This window comes from Chlorocebus sabaeus, chromosome 26 (genome assembly GCF_047675955.1).
Source record: "Chlorocebus sabaeus isolate Y175 chromosome 26, mChlSab1.0.hap1, whole genome shotgun sequence".
NCBI lineage: Eukaryota > Metazoa > Chordata > Mammalia > Primates > Cercopithecidae > Chlorocebus > Chlorocebus sabaeus.
In genome coordinates, this window is record NC_132929.1 from 38,199,526 (window position 1) to 38,220,570 (window position 21,045).

Consider the following 21,045-nt stretch of genomic DNA (forward strand, 5'->3'; position numbering starts at 1 on the left):
GCACTGTACCTTCTTCCACTCTAGGTATTCCCTGCCCTGATACCTGCAAAGTTTTCCCAGATAATCCTGGAGACTTAACCTATTTGATGGCATAATTCCCAGTTTTCTATTTTATTTGTCAGAAAATTTGGTAGTGGGTCTGGGCACAGTGTCTCTCACCTGTAATCCCAGCACTTTGGGAGGCCAAGGTGGGAGGTACGAGGCAGGAGGATTGCTTGAGCCCAGGAGTTTGTGACCAGCCTGGACAATGTAGTGAGATCCTGTCTCTAAAAAAAATAAAAAATAAAAAATTATCTGGGCATAGTGGCACACACCCGTAGTCCTAGTTACTTGGGAGGCAGAGGTGGGAGGATTGCTTGAGCCCACTCGAGGTTGCAGTGAGCCATACTCACGCCACCACACTCCAGCCTGGGCCACAGAGTGGGACCCTGTTTCAAAAAATACAAATAGCCAGGCGCAATGGCTCATGCCTGTAATTCCAGCACTTTGGGAGGCCGAGGCGGGTAGATCACGAGGTAAGGAGTTCGAGACCATCCTGGCTAACACGGTGCCACCGCGTCTCTACTAAAAATACAAAAAATTAGCCGGGCATGATGGTGGGCGGGTAGTCCCAGCTACTTGGGAGGCTGAGGCAGGAGAATGGTGTGAACTCAGAAGGCGGAGCTTGCAGTGAGCGGAGATCACGCTACTGCACTCCAGCTTGGGCGACAGAGCGAGACTCTGTCTCAAAAAAATAAAAAATAAAAATAAAAAAGGAAATTTTGGTGGTGGATTTCATTTAGGCTCTGCCACTTCTTTGGTGTCACCAGCTTTTTGTGGCCTTAGATAAAATAAGTGAGATAAACATTGTGTGCCTGGCACATAATGTGTGATCAGTACATGGTGATATCATTTCTCTGTGAGATGGTGCTTCCATGTCAGCCATCTGTGGCAGTTCCCAGGTTATACTGATTCCAACTTGATTCTTCTGCTAAGAGAAGAACCCTAAGCCGAGCTTCAGGAGGTGTCTTGGTGTTACCTACTGTGAATTTTGTTTTTAAAGCTTTTTATTTTTGACCTGCGCTTTTGTGTTGATATCTGTTAGTTTTGTGTGCTTTTCCCCCAAATGAGGTATTTTCCAAAGTTGTCCTTACATTCCAAGGTAGGGCCATGTAAAGCGAAGCCATGAGCTCTTGGGGAGTAGCAGTTTTATTTTGTCTGCAAGACTGTGGCTCAAATGAAGTGTCAGTAAAATGTTAGTTCCCTTTAGAATAATTGATATACTGATTTTCCATATTTTCTGCTAATCTTTTGAAATATGTGTTTTTGAGTTCATTTTGTTTTTGGGACCCAACCAAAGGCAAATATTAAACGATTTAAAAATAATTAGGATAAAGCCCCAGTCAGCAGTTAAAACTGAGAGTCCTAATACATTGAAGCTTTATAAAAATCCCTTAGAAAATACATGAACATTTTAAAGGTAATTGAGGGCACCATAGATCATTTTAACATCCTCATCCCATTGTTCTTAATCTAGAGAATCTCTTCCGTGTCTTTAAAGTCAGGAAATTATCTTTTTTGTTTATTTGGTGGGGTTATTGTCAGTTGTATAGCATATATAACAAGAGCTGCCGGAATGATCTTTTGTAACACTGTAAAATCACGTCTGCTGTCAGAAGTAGCTGTTTTGTAACTACTGGAAAAACTGGGGAAATATGGCACCAACTAATCATCATTTTTGCTTATTACTAGGTTGGCTATCACTTGGAAAGAGGACAGGTCATTTAGGTAAAGCCAGAGTTTAGATATCAGAAGAGAGATCCAGAAAACCAACTTGGGTTTTAGACTAGATGACCTCTCAGGTACTTACCTTCCTTAAACGTTGTCTAGGCTAAAACCCGGTGAGAAAGTTGAGGAGGGCCACTCAGACATTCTTGGTGCTGAATGAGGACTTGACTCCCTGAGATTTTTGCTTTTAAATATATCCCACTCTATTCCCACTGGCCCTGCGGTCAGACTGGTGGGACTTAGCCCTAAGAGCACATACCTCAGAGGAGGAGGAGTGCCACAGACGTGGGGATCTCATCACAGAGAAAGGTCTGTGAGCTGCCATTCTCCAGCGGTCCGAGGCTGGGTTTGTTTTGACATTGATTTTTTATTTCTGTTACTGCTCTCTGGAGATATATCACAACAAGATTTAATGAATGTTTTTTGGTCTGCGTTTATTTGATGCATGACCTCGTGATTTGAGTTCTACCATTACCTTTTTTTTTTACTTTCTGATTATGTACCACATAACTAAATCAATAAAGAAGAGAATGGAGGAACAGCTCTGTTTAACATTTCAGGGGTGATGGAGTAATGCTGTCTATAAATATTTATATTTTTCTGAGAAGATGTCTTTTTCTTTTTGACATTCAGACGAGTTCACCAAGAGATTCATCACTAAAGAGAGGGGGAGGAGTGTGAGGGGGAATGAAAAGACATCTTCCCCCTGGTAAATTTCTAGATGCCTTTCGAAAGGTAAATAGAAAAGAAGAAAACTCAAAAGAGTTTTTCATTTGAATAAGTCATTTTTTTTCTAAGGCATTGGAATACTCAGCTAGCCTTTTCTCACCCAGAATAGTAACAACTGGGGGAATATGGATATATAATCGAAGGATCCCCAAAAGCAAAATAGACTCTGTTGGGTTGCAGCTTCCTATGAGTTCCATAGCCTCTCATATCTCCCAGGTTGCAGTCTTTCTCTCCTCCTTTCTGCCTCCTCTCCTTGTCCTGACTTCAGCCTTGTCAGAGCCAAATCACTTCCTAAAGGCCCCACCTCTTAATACTGTTGTATTGGGGATTAAGTTTCAACATGAATTTTGGAGAAGACACATGCCAACCATAACAGAGGAAGCTTGCTCAGTGGATTCTTAGGTGCCTTCTCTTCTCTAGCACAAATAATCACTCATCCATTATTTTTTCAGGTTTGATTCATTCCTTCCTTCCTTCCTTCCTTCCTTCCTTCCTTCCTTCCTTCCTTCCTTCCTCCCTCCCTCCCTCCCTCCCTCCCTCCCTCTGTCTGTCTTTCTCTCCCTCCCTCTTTTTTCTCTCTTTTTCTTTTGTTTTTTGGTATAGACGAGGTCTCCCTATGTTTCCCAGGCTGTTGAACTCCTGGGCTCAAGCCATCCTCCTGCCTCAGCCTCCAAAAGTGCTGGTATTATGGGCATGAGCCACCATGCCCGACCTTGATAGTTTCATAGTGAGGTATTTTTTAATAGTCTCCTGTCTATAGATGATGATAAAATCTGTCAACCTCAGTTTCATTGGGAGCTGTGGTGACGTGAGAGACCACTAGGATCACAGTAGGTGCAGCCATCGGACCACCAGTAAGAGAGTGGTTCCAAAGTCTCTGTGGGCACTGGTTAGAAGTTATGTGTGCTCTCCCCTGATCTTACATACAAACTTACTGTTGCAGCTTTGTAGACAGCCCCTGCCACTGCTTTTAGGCAGTCAGTGATAATAAGCAAGTAGTTAACAGAGGACATAGTCTCGTTCTGGGGGCTAGTGCCCCTATGAGGGGTGGCATTAAGGTTGAGCAGCTCTTGCTTGTGCTGGAGGCCATTTCTGTTCTGACTAAATCTCACCTGCTTAGGTCTTGCCTGGGAAGGTCGAGAAGGCCCTAGAATAATCTCGGAGTCCTTCAGGAATCTCAAGGACTCCTAATGACCTGAACCCCTAGAGGTGTGACTTCATCCTAGATTCACTACATGTTGGAAGGATTTTAGTGATCAGCGTGATCTGGCTCTTATTGCAGACTTGTCACCCTGTACTGCTTGCTGCTTTCCTCCCCAAGCCCTGTGGAAGCTCTTGGAGGCCAAGGCAGGGCTCCTCTCTCTACAGGCAGCAGCTGGTCTACTACATGGCACCTGCCAACTCTCTTGAGAGTTGCTGTGAGAGTTTAAGCCACGTGAATGCAAGACCAGCCTTATTCCATCTTGTTTATTCTCCTGAAGTAATCTGTACAGTGTCCTGTGCATTTTAAGTTATTGATAAATGGATGTAGATTGACCTGTATCCTTCCCCTAGGCCCAGAATCTGAACCTTACCCTCTATATCCACAAAATACTGTGCCCTAGATATTTATGTCTGCAATTTGAGGTGGTTGTACTGAATGTGGAGGGAGACTCCACAGAGGTGCTTCCCATCCCTTTTTATATGATGGGGGAGCGATCTGATGAGGAAAAATACTATTTGGTTTCATCTGTGTTAGAGTAACCGAAAGTGGGCTTGTGTTGCAGTTGAATTTATTTATTTTAATTCCAGTATAACAAAAGCCAAAATAAAACAAACAGGAAACAAAGTATAATTCTGCCACTCTAACAAAATGCTAACATAGTCTCTTTCCTACTTGGCTGGAAGCACCCTAAATTCTATGTAGCATTAATCATATCCTGTTCTTACAGATAATTTTCAAATTGCCGTGTAGTTTTGTTAGGTGGTACAGTATGGTGGTGTTATAGCAAGACATGGGCCCTGGAGGCAGATATACCCAGGTTAGAGTCCTGTTCCTATCATTTGCTAGCTTTGTGACCTTGGGCACAATATATACATATGCATGTGCATATGTCATTGCCTACACCAGCACCTGCATCTTTGCTTATATTTGTTTATTTGTTTTAGAGATGCTGTCTTGTTCTGTTACTCAGGCAGCAGTGCAGTGATATGATCATAGCTCACTGCAGCCTTGAACTTCTGAGCTCAAACCATCCGCCTGCCTTAGCCCCCAAGTAGCTAGGGCTACAGGTTCACACCACCATGCCTAGCTAGTTTTTATATTTAAAAAGTTTGTGTAGAGACAGAGTCTTGCTATGTTGCCCAGGCTGCTCTTGAACTCCTGGACTCAAGCACTCCTTCCACCTAAGCCTTTGAGTCAATGCGATTATAGGTATGAGGCCCAGCTATGCCTATATTTACATATTCACACATGTTTATGATTATTTTACTGATTACCACTTACATTTAACTGTACTACTTGCCATTTTGTGTTAAAAGAACTATATTTAGGCTTATTATACTTATTAATATCCTAATTGGGCCATATTTAGCCTGGCTAAATAGATTAGTTTGCCAGGGCTGTCCCCTAACAAAATACCACTAATTAGGTGGCTTAAATAACAGAAACTGATTGTCTCACAGTTCTGGAGGCTAGAAGTTCAAGGTCATGGTGTTCCATCTGAAGGCTGTGAGGGAGGGATCTGTTCCAGGCCTCTCTTGTGGCTTGTAGATGGCCATCTTTTCCTGTCCTCTTTACATCATCCTTCTTGTTTGTTTGTGTCCAAATTTCTCCTTCTTATAAGGACAACGGTCAATTTGGATTATGACCTGCTCTAATGACCTCATTTTAACCTGATTGCCTCTGTAAAGGTGCCGTCTTCAAATAACGTCGCAGTCTGAAGTCCTGGGGGTTAGGACCTTAACATATGAATTTTGGAAGAAACACATTTCAGCCCATAGCATTAAGCTAGGTGCACTGTTGGAGGACAAGATGAATATCAGTTTTATAGACTGGTGCTGACAGATGACACAAGATTGTAGCACAAATTCCCACTGATGAGGGCCCTTTCCAATTCAGGGGGTTCTTTAGTCCTACCATTTCTCTAGAGATTCTTACTGTTTATCCCTGTTTCTCTTTGATTGGTTTGTGCATTTCTTCTGTTATTTTTCCAGCTTTATCTTAAGTTTTATATTTATTTTTGGAATTGTTATAAGTCCAGGTTGTGGAGATACAGCAAATGTGACAGTATCTTAAAACAATCCTTTAAAACACTGTCCTCAACCGTGCTGTTGAGAATTCATCGTTTCATGTCATCTCCCATGGGGACGTGTTTGTTTCTTCCTTGTGCTTTTGATGAAGTAGTATGTATGTGTCCAGGCTGCAGTTTGATTTGTTTTTTTGCTATTTGAAAATACAAATCTTATTCATAACTCACCGATGAAATTGGTAAGACTTTTGATCTGTCTTTATTTTATTAACTATAGGAAAATGATATTTCATCAGCCTACTTCAATTTAGTTAATATCCTTTTTGTAATTGGGGTGCGGTCTGGTAGGCAGTTCTGAAAACTTGGGCTTACAGACAGCAGCACGTGACTGCTCACCCTGCACATCCACACGGCTTTCTGTAGTCAAGTCTAGTCCAATCCTCCTCCTTCTCTCTCTCATTTCCACTGTTTGCAATATATTTTAAAATTTTTGTTAAACATTTACCTTTTCTCTGCCTCTTTTCTGTAAATCTGGTTTATTGCCTATGCCAGATGTTTTTTCTCCCATTCATTCCTCTGTCAATTCTGTCTGTTGGTGTGGTCCCTTGGCAGCTTGAGCCCTGGATGGCAAGACGGTTCTGTGGGGTAGACTGAACTATAAAACCTGGATTGATTATTGGCCTTCCCAGTTGTTAATGCATATTCATTTAGCTAACCCATAAATCAAACAGCTGATACCTGTACATTCAGATTTCATTATTTCTTGTTGTTTTGTTATCTTCTGGGTTGCTTTGTAAAAATGCTGATGATTCCTTTAACAAAAGGAAGAAATTTAGCTAAAGAAAATAATCTGAAATAAAAAACAGAAGAGGTTTCAAACAAAAAAATCCTTATTGCATCCTTATTTGTAATAGTGAAAACTTGCAAATAGCTGATATACACGAAAAGATACAGCTATTAAATTATGGGACCTTATTTACAATATGTATGTATGTATGTATGTATGTATGTATGTATGTATGTATGTATGTATTTGAGACGGAGTCTCGCTCTGTCGCCCAGGCTAGAGTGCAGTGGCCGGATCTCAGCTCACTGCAAGCTCCGCCTCCCGGGTTTACGCCATTCTCCTGCCTCAGCCTCTGGAGTAGCTGGGACTACAGGTGCCCACCACCTCGCCTGGCTAGTTTTTTGTATTTTTTAGTAGAGACGGAGTTTCATCGGGTTAGCCAGGATGGTCTCGATCTCCTGACCTCGTGATCCGCCCGTCTCGACCTCCCAAAGTGCTGGGATTACAGGCTTGAGCCACCGCGCCCGGCCACAATATTATGTATTTATTAAAAACAGTGTTTGTAAAGAGTTTGTGATACTGTGGGAGAATATTATGTAATTAGAATGGGGAAAACTTAGGATATAGAATTATATGGAGCATATCATCTCAACCACATAAAGTATGCATATTCATTGAAAGGAAATGTGTCCAAATGTTAGTGGTATTTATCTTTGAGGGGGGTGGCGCCAGACATGGAAGTCTAGATTCAGACAGACCTGGGTTACCTTTCCTCTTGTGTTTGCCTGTTCCTTACCAGACATAATCTCTATTAAGCCTAATTGAGGGTAAATAGGATCTCCCTCACCTAATGATTTTCCAGAATAATTAGGTAAAGTGCTTAGTTCAGCCTGTGACATATAATAATGCAACAAGTGAAAGTTCAATTATTAATAAAAACAATATTATCAATAAAAATTTTTTTTCCCCATTTTACCGCATTCCTGGCATAAGCACTGTATCGACTTCTCCATGTTCCCTTCTGTTTTAAACAGCACACATTAGGAGGCAGAACCCCCAGATCCATGGCCTTGGTCACGTTCACATAACTGCTCTGTTTTTGTTGTCCTGCTTGGATGAAGTCTAAACCCCTTAGCATGGGGTTATGTTGAGGATTCAGTGCCTTAACATAAAACAGGCTTAGCATCAGTGCCTGGCACGTAATCACTTACATATGTTAGCTGCTACTATGTACTGAAAAAAATTTTTAAAATATATATATTTATTTGTTTTAATTCTTACATGCAGAAGGATGGGAAAATTACAGCAAGGATTTACATAACCTGTAGAGAACTAGACTTAATGACTTCTAAGTCTAAGATCACGGATACTGTAAGATAGATAGATATATATATATGTATGTATATATAGTTTAACTGAAACATTGCAAGTTTTAGGTATAAGATGGGGGTGACCTTGGAACGAGTGGTGGTAGAAGATGAGGAGCCTTTGGAGAATCCAGTTCGTTCTGTGACTCCCAGACTGGTAATGTGATGATACGCGGATGGACTATACAAATGGAAAGTTTAGCCAGGTTTCTTGGTTTGTTTCAGTTCTCCAAGTATATGCCAGATTTTTAGGTTCTTCTAATTTATGGTTAATAGGTTAACATAGACAAGTGGCAAGAATAGGTTTTTAATTTCTTTCCTTTTTTCTTCAAGATTGAAGAAAATTTCGCCCAAGTCCAAAAATGTGCTGTTGCCTTTTTGAGTAATGTGTGGTGTGGGGTTTCAGCCTTTTCCTCACTGGTCCTTGCAGGGGAAGGAAATGGAGCTAAGAAGTGCAAGATTCTTCCATTTTGGGGGTGAAAGCAAGCATGATAATATAGGTTTGCATGGTCACTCGGCAACCCAGATCCATGCTGCTTTTAGCAGATGTTCCTCAATGGGGGCCACACTTTCTCACTCTCAAATTAAGCCCAGCATGAAGAGAGTCAGTTGAGAAGGAACTTGCATACAGTTCTTGTCACTCATTCTTCCAGGATCAGTCTGGAAGAAAACCCTGAATGACCTCCCCGATCAATGTAGAACCAAGCTTTCCCCCCGACCCCCAGTAAAAGTCAAGTGTATCTGTATCCATCACAGTGGTGTGTGCCTTAATGACAAAGCCGGTGTGGCTCAGCCTCAGCAGGAGCCTACAGAATATGCCTTCCTGAGATTGTATAGGCTCGCCACCAAGGGTCAACAAAAACAAGTAATGGGATGAGTTATTCCCTGTTATCTAGAGAAATGGTAAATAATTCATAGTTCACCTGATCTTGACCTTCACTTTTATTTTTCTTCTATTTTTTTTCTTGGACCTGACCTTTTACATTTCTATTGTATCCATTTTTGTAAACAATCTACTTTCAATCATTTGAATAAGTTAATGTATAAAAGAATTCAAAGTTAGAGTTCAGTTTAGAGCCACCTTCTTCTGAAGCTTGTAACAAGAGGAGGAAAATAGCAGGACTGAAAGGTAGACTCCAAGAGGACTGAAATGTATGAATGATTTATTCAGCTGTCTTGGCAACCACAGGGAAATAGTGAGATTGCTGGAGGGCTGACACAGCCTTCTTACAGTTCGACAAAAAACGACAGTATCTTCCACACACAGGCCAGGAATTCACGTATCTTCCCAGAACCTCTGTTTTTATCTATGAAAGGAGGGGGTGCAAAAAAAATCAAAATCTTTTTAACTTTCTAGCCTATTGATCATATCCAGGGACAAGACATACATGGATGTACCATGGAGCGCTTCAGTGCTGAGTGGTCATCAGGTGATAGCATTTCCTGTTTGTTTCACTGGTGACTCAGGCCGGGAGGGCTGGTGTTGGAGCAGGGTCGCAGCTCAGTGCTCCGAGAGTTGAGGGGAGCAGACAGATCCTTGCTTGTTGGGGCAGGGTTTAAAGACTAGTTTATAGAAGCAAAACTGGATGCTGGGTTGAGGGGTAACCGAGGGCCTGGAGCGGAGGGTGGTCACATTTCAGACACACAGGCTGAAATAATTGAAGCAATTTTGCAGAGATTGAAAAACCATCTATTTCATTAGTATGGAGGATTCTTATAATGTGCATAGGAGATAGGAAGCGGGTTAGATGAGGCTGGGTGGTGGCCTTAATATTTGGGCTAAGCAGCTTGAACCTGATTTTCCATACATTTCAAATTGCTATGTGTGCATTAAAGATCGGCTCTAGGCAAAATCATAAAGCTGTGAGAACATAGGCGTAGGCTCCCCTCTCTTTCAGCCGGTCCTTTTTTCGTACTCCCTTGCTCACTGCCCTTTCTCCACTGTGCCAGAGTTCTAGTGTGTTCTGTAGCACACTACCCCTTCCTCAGCAGAATTTCCTCTTAATTAGGCATCATCTTTAATAAAGGGCAGAGCTCAGCTAAGTTGCCTGGAGGGTTCTGAAACTTACCATTTCTATGACAGTGATAGGCAGCAAATGCACATATCCATTTTTATTGCGAAGTTTAACTGGGGACAAATCTTTATGACCAACAGTATACTTAATGATGGAATTCCAGGTGCCAGTGCCAAGAACTGCCTGGCAGTGGGAGGGTAAGTTGGAGGGATCCTGGAAGGGTGCTAATCAACCGTGTGCGTACCCTCTCTGTTCATTGTGGCAGTGTGAGAAGGTTGGTTGTGCTTTTCTGGCAGTGTGAACTTTGGGAAGGTCTCTTGACTTCAAGGTTTTAGTTTCTTCACCTGAAAATGGAAAACAGTATCAAAGGTCTTTTCTCATCATTCTTGTATTCCATGTTGTGGGCACTCTCTTTGGTTCTTAGTGGAGGGTAGAAATGCTGACTTCTCCCCACCCCATTCATGCATTAAATAAATATATATTGAACCCTTCTCTGTGTCAGGCACTTCATTGTGAGCAATACACATGGTCCTTGCTCTCATGGAGCTTCCACTTATTTCTGACTGATGTGGCATTGGTTCTTTTTTTGAGTTGTTCATTTGCCCAGATGGAGAGCTTCATCTTGTCAGCCTTGAAGTTCAGCATCTGTGCTTCCTAGAGCGGGCTGTTGTTGAGACATAGCTTGGTCTGCTGGATGTTGGCCCTCTGTTCATCCTTTAGTTGTGATATTACTGTGGGTAATTCCTAATGACTAATTTAGGGGAAAATCCGGTTAAATCTTTCCATGGAGTATGTATTAAGTCCACAGATTTTTACTGAGCACCTACTGTATGGTGGACACTGTGCTAGGCCTTGAAATACAAAGATGACTCCATTGATGCGTTATTGCCCTCTGAGGCCAGCAGGGGAGATGGACTTCTAATGGCAAATGTATTCCTGACACTAGGTTATAGATCTAGAGCTATATCTAGATCTGTATCTAGATCTATATCTATCTATATCTTATTGCTGCTATATTGGGAACTGTGGTGGCCCCGCAGTTTACTTAGGGATACATGGGGTTTGCAAAGCAGCCCTGGGAGCCGACAACTTGGCTGGAATTTTTATTGACCTGCATGGACTGCTGCTAAGTTCACACTTGTGTGGGTGGTTAATGATTTCTCCTTTGTTCATTTACCACTTGACCTTTTAACAATGGTTATTTCTAGTTGAAGTGTTCGAACAGCACTCCTGGCTCTCTTGCCTCCATAAGGGAGAACTCAGGGATTCTTATATAAATGTTCTCGCTAGTTTTCTGGTCTCCCCACTCTGGCTACAGACAGGAGCTTAGCTGTCCTGGTCCTATTCTAAGTGGCTGTTAGCCACATGGAAAACTCACATGAGCTGTGTTCATTGCTGCTTTCCCTGAGCTTACTATAGCATGGAGCTCTCTCAAGTGTAGATACCGAGGCTAGGGGAGCCTTTCCACTCAGGCCCTGCCCTCTGGGTTCCTACCAGCTGAGAAGAGATATCCAGGGCCCAGTGGGTTGACAAAATTAATAGGGAGGGCCTTGGTAACTTTCAGAAGATGTGGCTCCTTGGTAAAGCTGGACTGACGATGAGATCAAATGGGTTCCCCTGCTTCCTTGCCTCCTGGTCCCTCCTTAAATTAAAGATAACTGGCTTCCAGTGAAGGCATGACTTGACTTACCTTCCTAGATGGGGACAGATAGGCACCTGTCTATGCCTGACCTGCTCAGTGCCTGGAGTCCAAATGTTCAAGGCAAGCCCCAGGGTACCTGAGCCCAGACTGTCCTGCAGAGCGAGATGGAGGGCAAGACCCTGGCTTTGGCATTTGCAGCACTTGTGGGTGGCTGTGACCCAGTCCACGGTGGGTTCTTACCTGCAGAGAATCTACTTCTCTTCCTCCCTTGTAGAAGAGAGGTAGGGAGTGGAGAAGGGAAAGCTCTTTCCTTGGCGTTTCTTTGAGAGAGCTGAATCATTCCCAGTAGATTGAGGTGTAGCCACAGATGAATTGAAGCAGGTACAGCCATCCAAAATTGGGCACAGAGGCCTTCCCAAGAGGTCACGGTGGAGAGCCAGTGGCTGGAGGCAGAAGAGGGGGATGGTGGCCAGCTCTTACTCTTATAGACCTCCAAGGCCCCATTGAGGTATGGTGGCCTGGCCCTCTGGTCTTGCCAGATGGGCACAAACCCCTGCTTTACACAGGAGTGCGCAGAGCCCCCATTGTGTCTCTCCTAAGTTGCCCCTAGGCAGAGCTCATGAACAAGCCCCAGCGTGGAAGCTGATAATAATGCCAGCCTTGCCCCACAGGGCGAGGACTTTTTCCCTCTTGAACTCTTGGGTTGGGGGAACCTAAGTGACCTCCAAGAGAAACAGCCCAGGGGCTATAGGAGTTAGCTGCTTGACATACACACTCAGCCTCACAGCTCATCCTCAGAAAGTTCTGTGTCTAGGAAAAGCATGTTGTATGACTGCCATAAAAATAAACACAGGAGCTATATTTATTTATTTTTAATTTTTATTTATTTTTTTGAGACGGAATCTCGTTCTGTCACCCAGGCTGGAGTGCAGTGGTGAGATCTTGGCTCACGGCAGCCTCCGCCTCTTGGGTTCCAGTGGTTCTCCTGCCTCAGCCTCCTGGGTAGCTGGGACTACAGGCACACGCCAACTAGCTCGCCTAATTTTTATATTTTTAGTAGAGATGGGATTTCACTATGTTGGCCAGGCTGGTCTCAAACTCCTGACCTCAGATAATCTGCCCACCTTGGCCTCCCAAAGTACTAGGATTCCAGGCATGAGCCACTGCGCCTGGCCCACAGGAACTCTATTTATTTAAGTGAATAAAGGACTAACTAGAAGGTGAGCTCCATGTAGACAGGAATTGTACCTGTCTTTGCCCCCTAATGCCTGTTAGGTTATCTAGTACATAACAGATACAAAATAAACAATAAAATGATGTTTGTAGTTCAGATGGTGGCCGACTCAAGTATGCTGCTTCCATTGTTTCTGCAGCTCCCATGACTAATGTTATTAATAATAATATCAAGCCCAGGCCGGGTGCGGTGGCTCACACCTGTAATCCCAGCACTTTGGGAGGCCAAGGCAGAATCTATCACCTGAAGTTGGGAGTTTGAGACCAGCCTGGCCAAGGTGGAGAAACTCTGACTCTACTGAAAATACAAAATTAACTGGGCATGGTAGCACCCGCCTGTAGTCCCAGCTACTCGGGAGGCTGAGGCAGGAGAGTCGCTTGAACTCAGGAGGCAGAGGTTGCAGTGACCGGAGACTGCGCCACTGCGTTCTAGCGTGGGCAATGAGTGAAACTCCATCTCAAAATAATAATAATAACAATAACAGTAGTAACAATAAGCGCTTACCTAGCCTTTTCTCTGTGCCTTTGACTCATTTATTCTCTAGCAATCTTATAGGTAGATCTGTTACTATCTCCCATTTTGTAGGAGACTGAGGCAGATGGCAGTTAAGTGACCAGCTCAGGTCACACAGCTGGTAAGGCAGGTGGGGTCGGGGCACCTCGTGGTCCTCCCTTATAGGCAGAGATTCAAGGGGAGGCTGCTCATCTTGACCAATGACAGGCATTTATTTTGAAGAGAAGGAGGCCTCTGCTGGAGCTGAACTTGTTTGTCCCTGGGTGAACCAGGGTGATCCTGAGCAACCTGCACTGCTGCCATCATCCTGGGCTGTTTACAGCTCCCTGGGACTGAAAAGTGTATTTTAAAAGGACAGTGTCTGGGTTTCACCACTGGTTTCATCAGCTCCATTTCCACAGAGGAAACCACAGAAGGGTTTTGTGTTGGGTCATGCAACCTTCACACATACAATGAGGGCAGAAATGGTCAGAGTGAGACAAGATAATGAAAAGAAACACAGTGCAGGTTTTATGAATTTATACCCAGTCTTTGAGGGAAAAAAAAAAAAAACTACTTAAGATCCAATAAGATAGTAGTCATTCAAATTGGGGGAAAGGAAAAACAAACAATAAGATAAAATAGAAAAAGGGATTAGACTATAACAACTCTGCAAGAAATTGTAGAGATTTGGCTCTGAACTTTCATGCAGCCAAACTAGAAAAGGAAACCTGATCATCTGTCCTAGCCTCAGAGTCTGCACGATGAAAAGCCTGGAGAGGGGTTCGGGTATAGAAAAGTAGAGGCCAGGACCAGTTGCAGGCTGTGCTGCCCTGAAAACATCACAGTGGACAAGGAGCATAAATCCTTATTGAGGTGTGTGGTCTGAGCTGCCTCATTTTCACAGGGCTTTAGTGGATGTACAGTTAAATTTCTCACAAGTGTGGAAAACACACAGTCATCTTTAGTCTACATTTCTTGGTTGCTATATGTTCTAATCCTACTTTCTTTTTGTTGTTGTTTTTCTTTGTTTTCTGTTTTTTTGAGACAGAGCCTTGCTCTGTCACCCAGGCTGGGGTGCAGTGGTATGATCTCGGCTCATTGCAGCCTTCTCCTCCTGGATTCAAGCGATTCTCCTGCCTCAGCCTCCCGAGTAGCTGGAATTACAGGTGCCCACCACCACGCCCAGCTAATTTTTGTATTTTTTGTAGAGACGGGGTTTTGCCGTGTTGGCCAGGCTGGTCTCGGACTCCTGACCTCAGGTGATCTGCCCGACTTGGCCTCCCAAAGTGCTGGGATTACAGGCGTGAGCCTCCACACCCAGCCTTAATCCTACTTTCTTTTTGCTATAGGGTAAGTCATGGTACTTGATTCCAGCAAGTGTCTGTTTTGCCAGTGTCTCATTTTGTTGTGAGTGGTGTTAGAAACAGTTCATTGCTGTGGTTCTTGTGGAATGCTGAATAAATCCCATATACTTTGATTTCAGAGCTCATCTAGGTTTCCCTATGTCAGTGACTATCTTGTATGAGAATAATTAAAATACCTTGTCTTTAAATATAATGTTGTAGATTACAAAGTATTGGCCTTTTAGAGACATTCCTGGGAAGTCAGTTGTTGGCCTTATCTCGAGCTTCGAAAAACTAAATCTTAATAAAACAGCCAGAAGTGAGAAGGCGACGCTGGGCATTTTAGTCTTACACCCATGTGTGGTGTTCTATAAGAATGACTAGTTTAGTTTCTAGGATTTTTTTTTCTTTTTCTTTCTTTCTTTCTTTCTTTCTTTCTTTCTTTCTTTCTTTCTTTCTTTCTTTCTTTCTTTCTTTCTTTTTTTTTTTTTTTTTTGGTATATTGTGTTCCTGTGATGCTTTTTTGCAATAGTTGTTTTTGGGTGATTAAAAAAAAAAAAAAGTTGAGGCCACAGGTCTTATAGTGAATGTAGTATTTCTTGTCTATTGAACACCTACCCTGAACTACCCTCCATTCCATGCCCTGCCCCCTCTTGAGATGTAAGGATGAGGAGACTGAGGATCCAACGGGAATAGTTGGCCAAGCATTGAGTATCAGGAAGCTCCTTCTGTGGCAGCAGGTCACCTCCTGCTCTCTGAAGGCAGCAGAGGGGAAGTGACAGGTCCAGAGGTCAAAGGCATCAGGAGGCCTGGAATTGAGCCTGCACCTCAGACTCCGCACCCAGGGTCCTTTCTGTGAACCCAGACTTAGCCACTCACCTTCTCCGCAATAGACCCGGGGCAGCCACGTGCACCTGGTGCAGAATAGAGATTATGTATGGTGAGGAAGGGCACTTAGCTGTCCTGGGACTGTCTCTAGGACCATAATAAGGTGGAAACCATGTCTATGTAGATAACTTCCCTATGGAGTTTACAGCAACCATGTGATGTGCACTTTTGGATTACAAAGTCTTAAAAGCATAAATCTGAGCTACTGCCTGTTCCTCTGCCCCCTCCTAGCATACCTGCTCAGGAGACTAGTCCATACCTGCTGGGCCACCCCTGTCTTCCATCTCTCTCCTGAACCTGCTACTCCAGGCTCTCCCCCGCACCATCCCCCGACCCTCATCCCCCTAAAGCCCTCTAATTTGCCAGATTCAATTGCAATGTCTCAGTTGCATCTTACGTGACCTGTGACCAGCAGTGAGCACAGCTGACCTCTCGCTTCTGTTTGATGTGCTTTCTCCTGGGTTCCACCCTCTGTTCTCTTCCCTCACCTACCCCTGTGCCTCCTTTGCCAGTGTCTTCTCTGCCAATTCAGAATGTTGTTCCCAGGGCTGAGTCATTAGGTTTCGCCTCGCTCGCCCTCACTCCCTAGGTGGTCTTTCTAGCTCCTCCCACCCAGTTCTCTCTCCATCTTTGCGTTCCAATTCTACCTCTCCACTGGATACCTCTCAAAGAAGCTCACCTCCAAATCTTTGTCCCCAGCAGCCTTTCTTTTTCCAGTTGTTTTGGACATAGGTTTTCCTTCATGTCCTCCTGTTTCTGCTTCTCTCCTTCCTGTCTGCTTCCCAGCTCTCTGAGCCTCTCTCCTGTGCACCTTGTGGACCCCGCAGCCCCAGGCGCCTTGCCATGCCCTGCAGGGCTCCCTCTTTCGATTCCGCTGCCCCTTTTGCTGTTTTCGCCTTGCTCCTCTGTGTGTCTTCTGCTTCCTTCTGAGCTTCAGTATTAGGTCCTGCTGTTACATTGGGCTCTAGGGTCCGTGTCACAGCTCCCTCTCGGCTTTGATGGAATCTCTCTCTGCATGGTTAGGGGGACCCTTCATTTGCCTTTCAGAAAGCTCAGCTTTTAGCCTGGGGAGGGCAGCCTTCACACAGCAACACTTAAAACATTTCCTTTTCCCAGGGAACAGATGATACTAACCATCCCATCCTCTCTGTTGCATCCCATAAACAGCATCCATGACAGCGTGGAGCTTTGTGCCTTTCCTCACTGACTCTTAGCACCAGTCACAGATTTTAGCAATTGTCACCAGCCCCAGGGGACAGACCAGCCATGGAATGATCTACATCACAGCAAATTAGTCCATTTATCTCTAGAGTTTAAATTTATTTCCCCCAATCCGGGAGTTGCTGGGTTAACTTGGCCTATAAAGGGGAGGGGAACTTTTACATATGGCTTTAAAAATCCTCAATATTGCAGGTGGGAATTGCCAGATATTTTGAACCCCTCTGCTGTGTTGGCAATCCAGCCACTGCCTAGGCTTTAGTTAATTAATTCAGTTTTAGGCAGATTCCCAGTGAACACTGCTGTTGTTTATTGAGAAGTATATCCTGACATTTCTCAACTAAGGAATATTTTTACAATTTTCATGGCAAAATTCATTCAGAATGCAAGCAGGGGTCAGAATGACATTGCAGTTGGACTGCCTGAAAGGTTGCTTTGTGAGACCGTGTAAACCATGCCCGCGTTCACCAGAGCATCTGTTGAAAAACATCTCCTGTATCCAAGTGACCCAGCCACCTGTTGTTAGGACGCCAGCAGTCAAGCATGCTGAGAAGCTGAGACCCTGGAGGCATCTGCAGCACTGCCTGGGCCTGGGCAGCCTGCTGTCCCCTCTGCCTTGTGGCCATCTCATTGCCTCCTGGCACCTCCCTTCTTCTAGAGTCCAGGTTTACTACCTGCAAGTTCTCTAATGAAACACAAGAAAGAGAGTGAGCTTGAAATACCTATGGATTGATGTTTTCCGGGCTGCTCTAAGATTCTTTTAGTTACTAGCTATAAAGGGTCTTGTTTTGCTTGCTGGGATGACACTCAGCTGGTTATGTCTGAGTTGGTTCTTCAGGCACAAAGGAAAAAGCATTTGTAATACAGGTTTCTTTCTGTCGGTCTTGTGCCCAAGGAGTGTATTTGATAGAGACCAGCTTGGGTTAAGTGAGTAGGGGACAGGTCAGTTTTTGGCCATGAAATAGAGCAGATACTAGAAATACACCATGAGCCACCAACTCAAAGAAAAAGCACTAAGTTGTTGAACTTACATTTTTAAAAGAAGGCTTTTATGAACGAATTCAAACTTAGCCTAAACCTGTGTCTTTCCTTTCCTTTCCTTTCCTTCCCTTTCCCTTTCCCTTTCCCTTTCCCTTTCCCTTTCCTTCTTTTTTTTTTTTTTTTTTGAGACAGAGTCTCACTCTGTTGTCCAGACTGGAGTGCAGTGGTGGCATGATCTCAGCTCTCCCGGGTTCAAGCAATTCTCCTGTCTCAGCCTCCCAAGTAGCTGGGATTACAGGTGTATGCCACCATGCCAGGCTAATTTTTATGTTTTTAATAGAGACAGCGTTTCACCACGTTGGGCAGGCTGTCTTGAACTCCTGAGTTCAAGTGATCCGCCCCCTTCAGCCTCCCAAAGTGCTGGGATTACAGGCGTGAGCCACTGCACCCAGCCACCTGTGTATTTTCTAAAGCTATTGAGCCGGACAAGAAACAAAATATCTCCATAGTTTGTCTAAACAAAATCAGAATTGAGTTGCATTTATTCACTTTGAGACCCCAATCACATGAAGCTTCTTGGTACCCTTTGGGTTTAAAATTGGCCTCTCTGGCCTCACATTGATCTTTCCTTGGGATTCTATTTTACGCACTGTTCAGGGCCGATATCATTATAGCCACTTTATTTGTGAAGAAATTGAGGCAGAATGGCCAAAGTGACTTTCTCAGATTGACACAGGCTCTTAGTGATGGAGCTGGGCCCAGAAGCCAAGTCCTTTGGTAGGGGGGTGGTGGAGCTCTTGTGCCAAGAGGAGCACCTGAGAGGGCTTCCCTGATTCTTCTCTGTCCCCAGGAGCTGAGAGGACCCAGGGAACTGAGGCTGTCTTTAGGACTCGGTCATAGGTGCCCAAGGCTCTCTGCCTCTTGCCTCGAGGACATTAACTCTGGAAATTCCACTCCTAGGACCTTTTCTCGGAAACCCCAAGGAGGGGAACTACTCAGAGGGAGGTGTGGTGAACATCTGGAGCTCCCTCCTCCTCAGGGGTTCTACTTGTCACCCTCAGGGGTTCTGCTTGTTAGCCGATATTTTGTAGTTGTCCTCCTTTAAATTTTTCAAAATTGATTTTTAAAATGTGTTGTGGACCTAAAGTGTTCTCTGTATTTGCTGTTTTATTCTCTTTCCCTGTTTAAAATTGATTTTTAAGTCCAGCACTTTTTTTTGTTTTTTCCCGCGAGACAAACTATTAACGTGAACATCCGGGTTTGTCTCTTTGTGTTTTCCAGACATTCTAAGTGAGACTGTCCGCATCATCTAGGAAAATGGTGGCCCTGTCCTTAAAGATTTGTGTCCGCCACTGCAACGTGGTGAAGACCATGCAGTTTGAACCATCTACAGCTGTGTATGATGCGTGTCGAGTCATTCGGGAACGGGTACCTGAGGCACAAACTGGGCAAGGTAGGTCACGGGTTATTTACTGGCTTCTTAAAATGTATTTGCATGTTTTTCACTTTTTGGCTAAAGAGACAGAGGCTCCAAGTGGTACACAAGCCTATTAGTGCATATGTTTCAAATGAAATGTCTTCTTAGATCAGACACTACCTGCTTCCTCTGTGAGACTTGTGATGACAATGACCATGCCCACCGCTGAGTCATCACTGTCATTGTGCCCAGCAACTTGACCCTCCCATACATGAGGATTATGCTCTGCAGTTTACAGATCACGTTCTCATGTATCATCTCGTCCCAAGAAAGTGCAAGTGAAGCTGCCCTAACAATATTGGCGATATGTGTCCTAAACCCTATTTCCCACGCTGAACGCTTTCCACTGCCATTGAAACCAGGGCAGGTCTTATATTTCAAGTTTTTTTTTTTTTTTTACAGGGACTTTATACATTTTATCTCAAACTTTTAAAAAAAGACATTTGTGTTATATGTTTTGTTTGAAGTTTGGCTAAATCACTCATCCCCATTAATCTGAGTTTAAACAAAAGCCACTTGTACCATTTTATTTTCCCCTTCCCTTTGTCTTCTCTCTCTGTGTCTTTCCTTGATTTAGTATTTATTTGACAGGCAGTTGAGAAATTGGATCCCTTCCAAATCAGTACGTCTTTAGCGTGAAAGTGGGATAAAACTTATCTTAAAAATGGAAAGAAGAGGCCAAGCATGGTGGCTCACACCTGGAATCCAAGCACTTTGGGAGGCCAAGGCGGGAAGATCGCTTGAGCCCAGGAGTTAGAGACCAGCCTAGGCAACAGGGTGAAACCCTGTCTCTACTAAAGTCTGAAAAATTAGCTGAGTGTTGTGGTATGCACCTGTAGTCTCAGCTACTGGGGAAGTCGAGGCAGGAAAGTAGCTTCAACCCAGGAGTTTATGGCTGCAGCAAACTGTGATCCAGCCACTGCACTCCAGCCTGGGTGACGGAGCGAGACCCTGACTCAAAATAAAAGGAAGAATAAAAATCAAACATCACAACAAGGGTAATTATAAATACAAAAATCTCTTCTTGAGAAGATCTGCTTTTCATAAAATTCTTTTTGGTCTGAAACATCATGATGATGATGATGATGATGATTTTTTTAGATGGAATCTCACTCTTGTTGCCCAGGCTGGCAATGGTGTGATCTCGGCTCACTGCAACCTCCACCTTCCGGGTGCAAGCAATTCTCCTGCCTTAGCCTCCCAAGTAGCTGGGATTACAGGTGCGCGCCACCACACCCAGCTAATTTTTTGTATTTTTAGTAGAGACGGGGTTTCACCATGTTAGCCAGGGTGGTCTTGAACTCCTGATCTCTGGTGATCTGCCTGCCTCGGCCTCCCAAAGTGCTGAGATTACAGGCGTGAGCCACCGCGCCTGGATGGTTATTTTTTGAGACAGGGTCTCGCTCTGTCACTGAGGCTGGAGTGCAGTGGCCCCATCATACTTCACTACAGCCTCAACCTTCCAGGCTCAGGTGATCCTCTTGCCTCAGCCTCCTGAATAGCTGGGACTGCAGGTGCACACACCAGCACACCCGGCTTTTGTATTTTTTATAGATACGAGGTCTCGCTATGTTGCTCAGGCTTGTCTCAAACTCCTGTGCCCAACTGATCCACCTGCCTTGGCCTCTCAAATTGCTAGGATTACAGGCGTGAGCAACTGCGCCCCCTGGCTATTAAAACATTATTTATGTTATTAGTAGTGTTTCCAGATTACTTAGAAATAAGGTTTGCTACATCCCTAACTTTCCTCTACTGTTTGGTTGTCTAGTCATTTCTGGTGCCTTTACTTTTCTGTTCCCTTTTTCTGTTGTTTTTCTGTCAGATTTTTTTTTTTTTTTTAGTTGGGGGTGGGGAGCTTGATTGCTATATAGT

General features: G+C 44.0%; 1 protein-coding gene and 1 long non-coding RNA gene across 5 annotated transcripts in view; one reads left to right on the forward strand and one right to left on the reverse strand.

Moving 5' to 3' along the window:
* The window catches only part of TLN2 (talin 2), a 451,144-nt gene that overhangs the window by 239,704 nt on the left and 190,395 nt on the right, over nt 1-21,045 (forward strand). For all 4 annotated transcript variants that reach the window (XM_073012205.1, XM_008016371.3, XM_008016374.3 and 1 more), the window contains one exon: nt 18,978-19,149. In XM_073012205.1, the coding sequence (XP_072868306.1) occupies nt 19,014-19,149 (136 nt within the window). In that variant the 5' untranslated portion in view covers nt 18,978-19,013. The remainder of the gene's footprint in view (nt 1-18,977; nt 19,150-21,045) is intronic.
* On the reverse strand, nt 8,799-11,980 carry LOC140710384 (uncharacterized). The gene is made up of 2 exons (XR_012091358.1): nt 11,778-11,980; nt 8,799-10,239 (listed from the first exon to the last, which is right to left on the reverse strand). It is a non-coding gene; the product is annotated as an uncharacterized lncRNA (long non-coding RNA).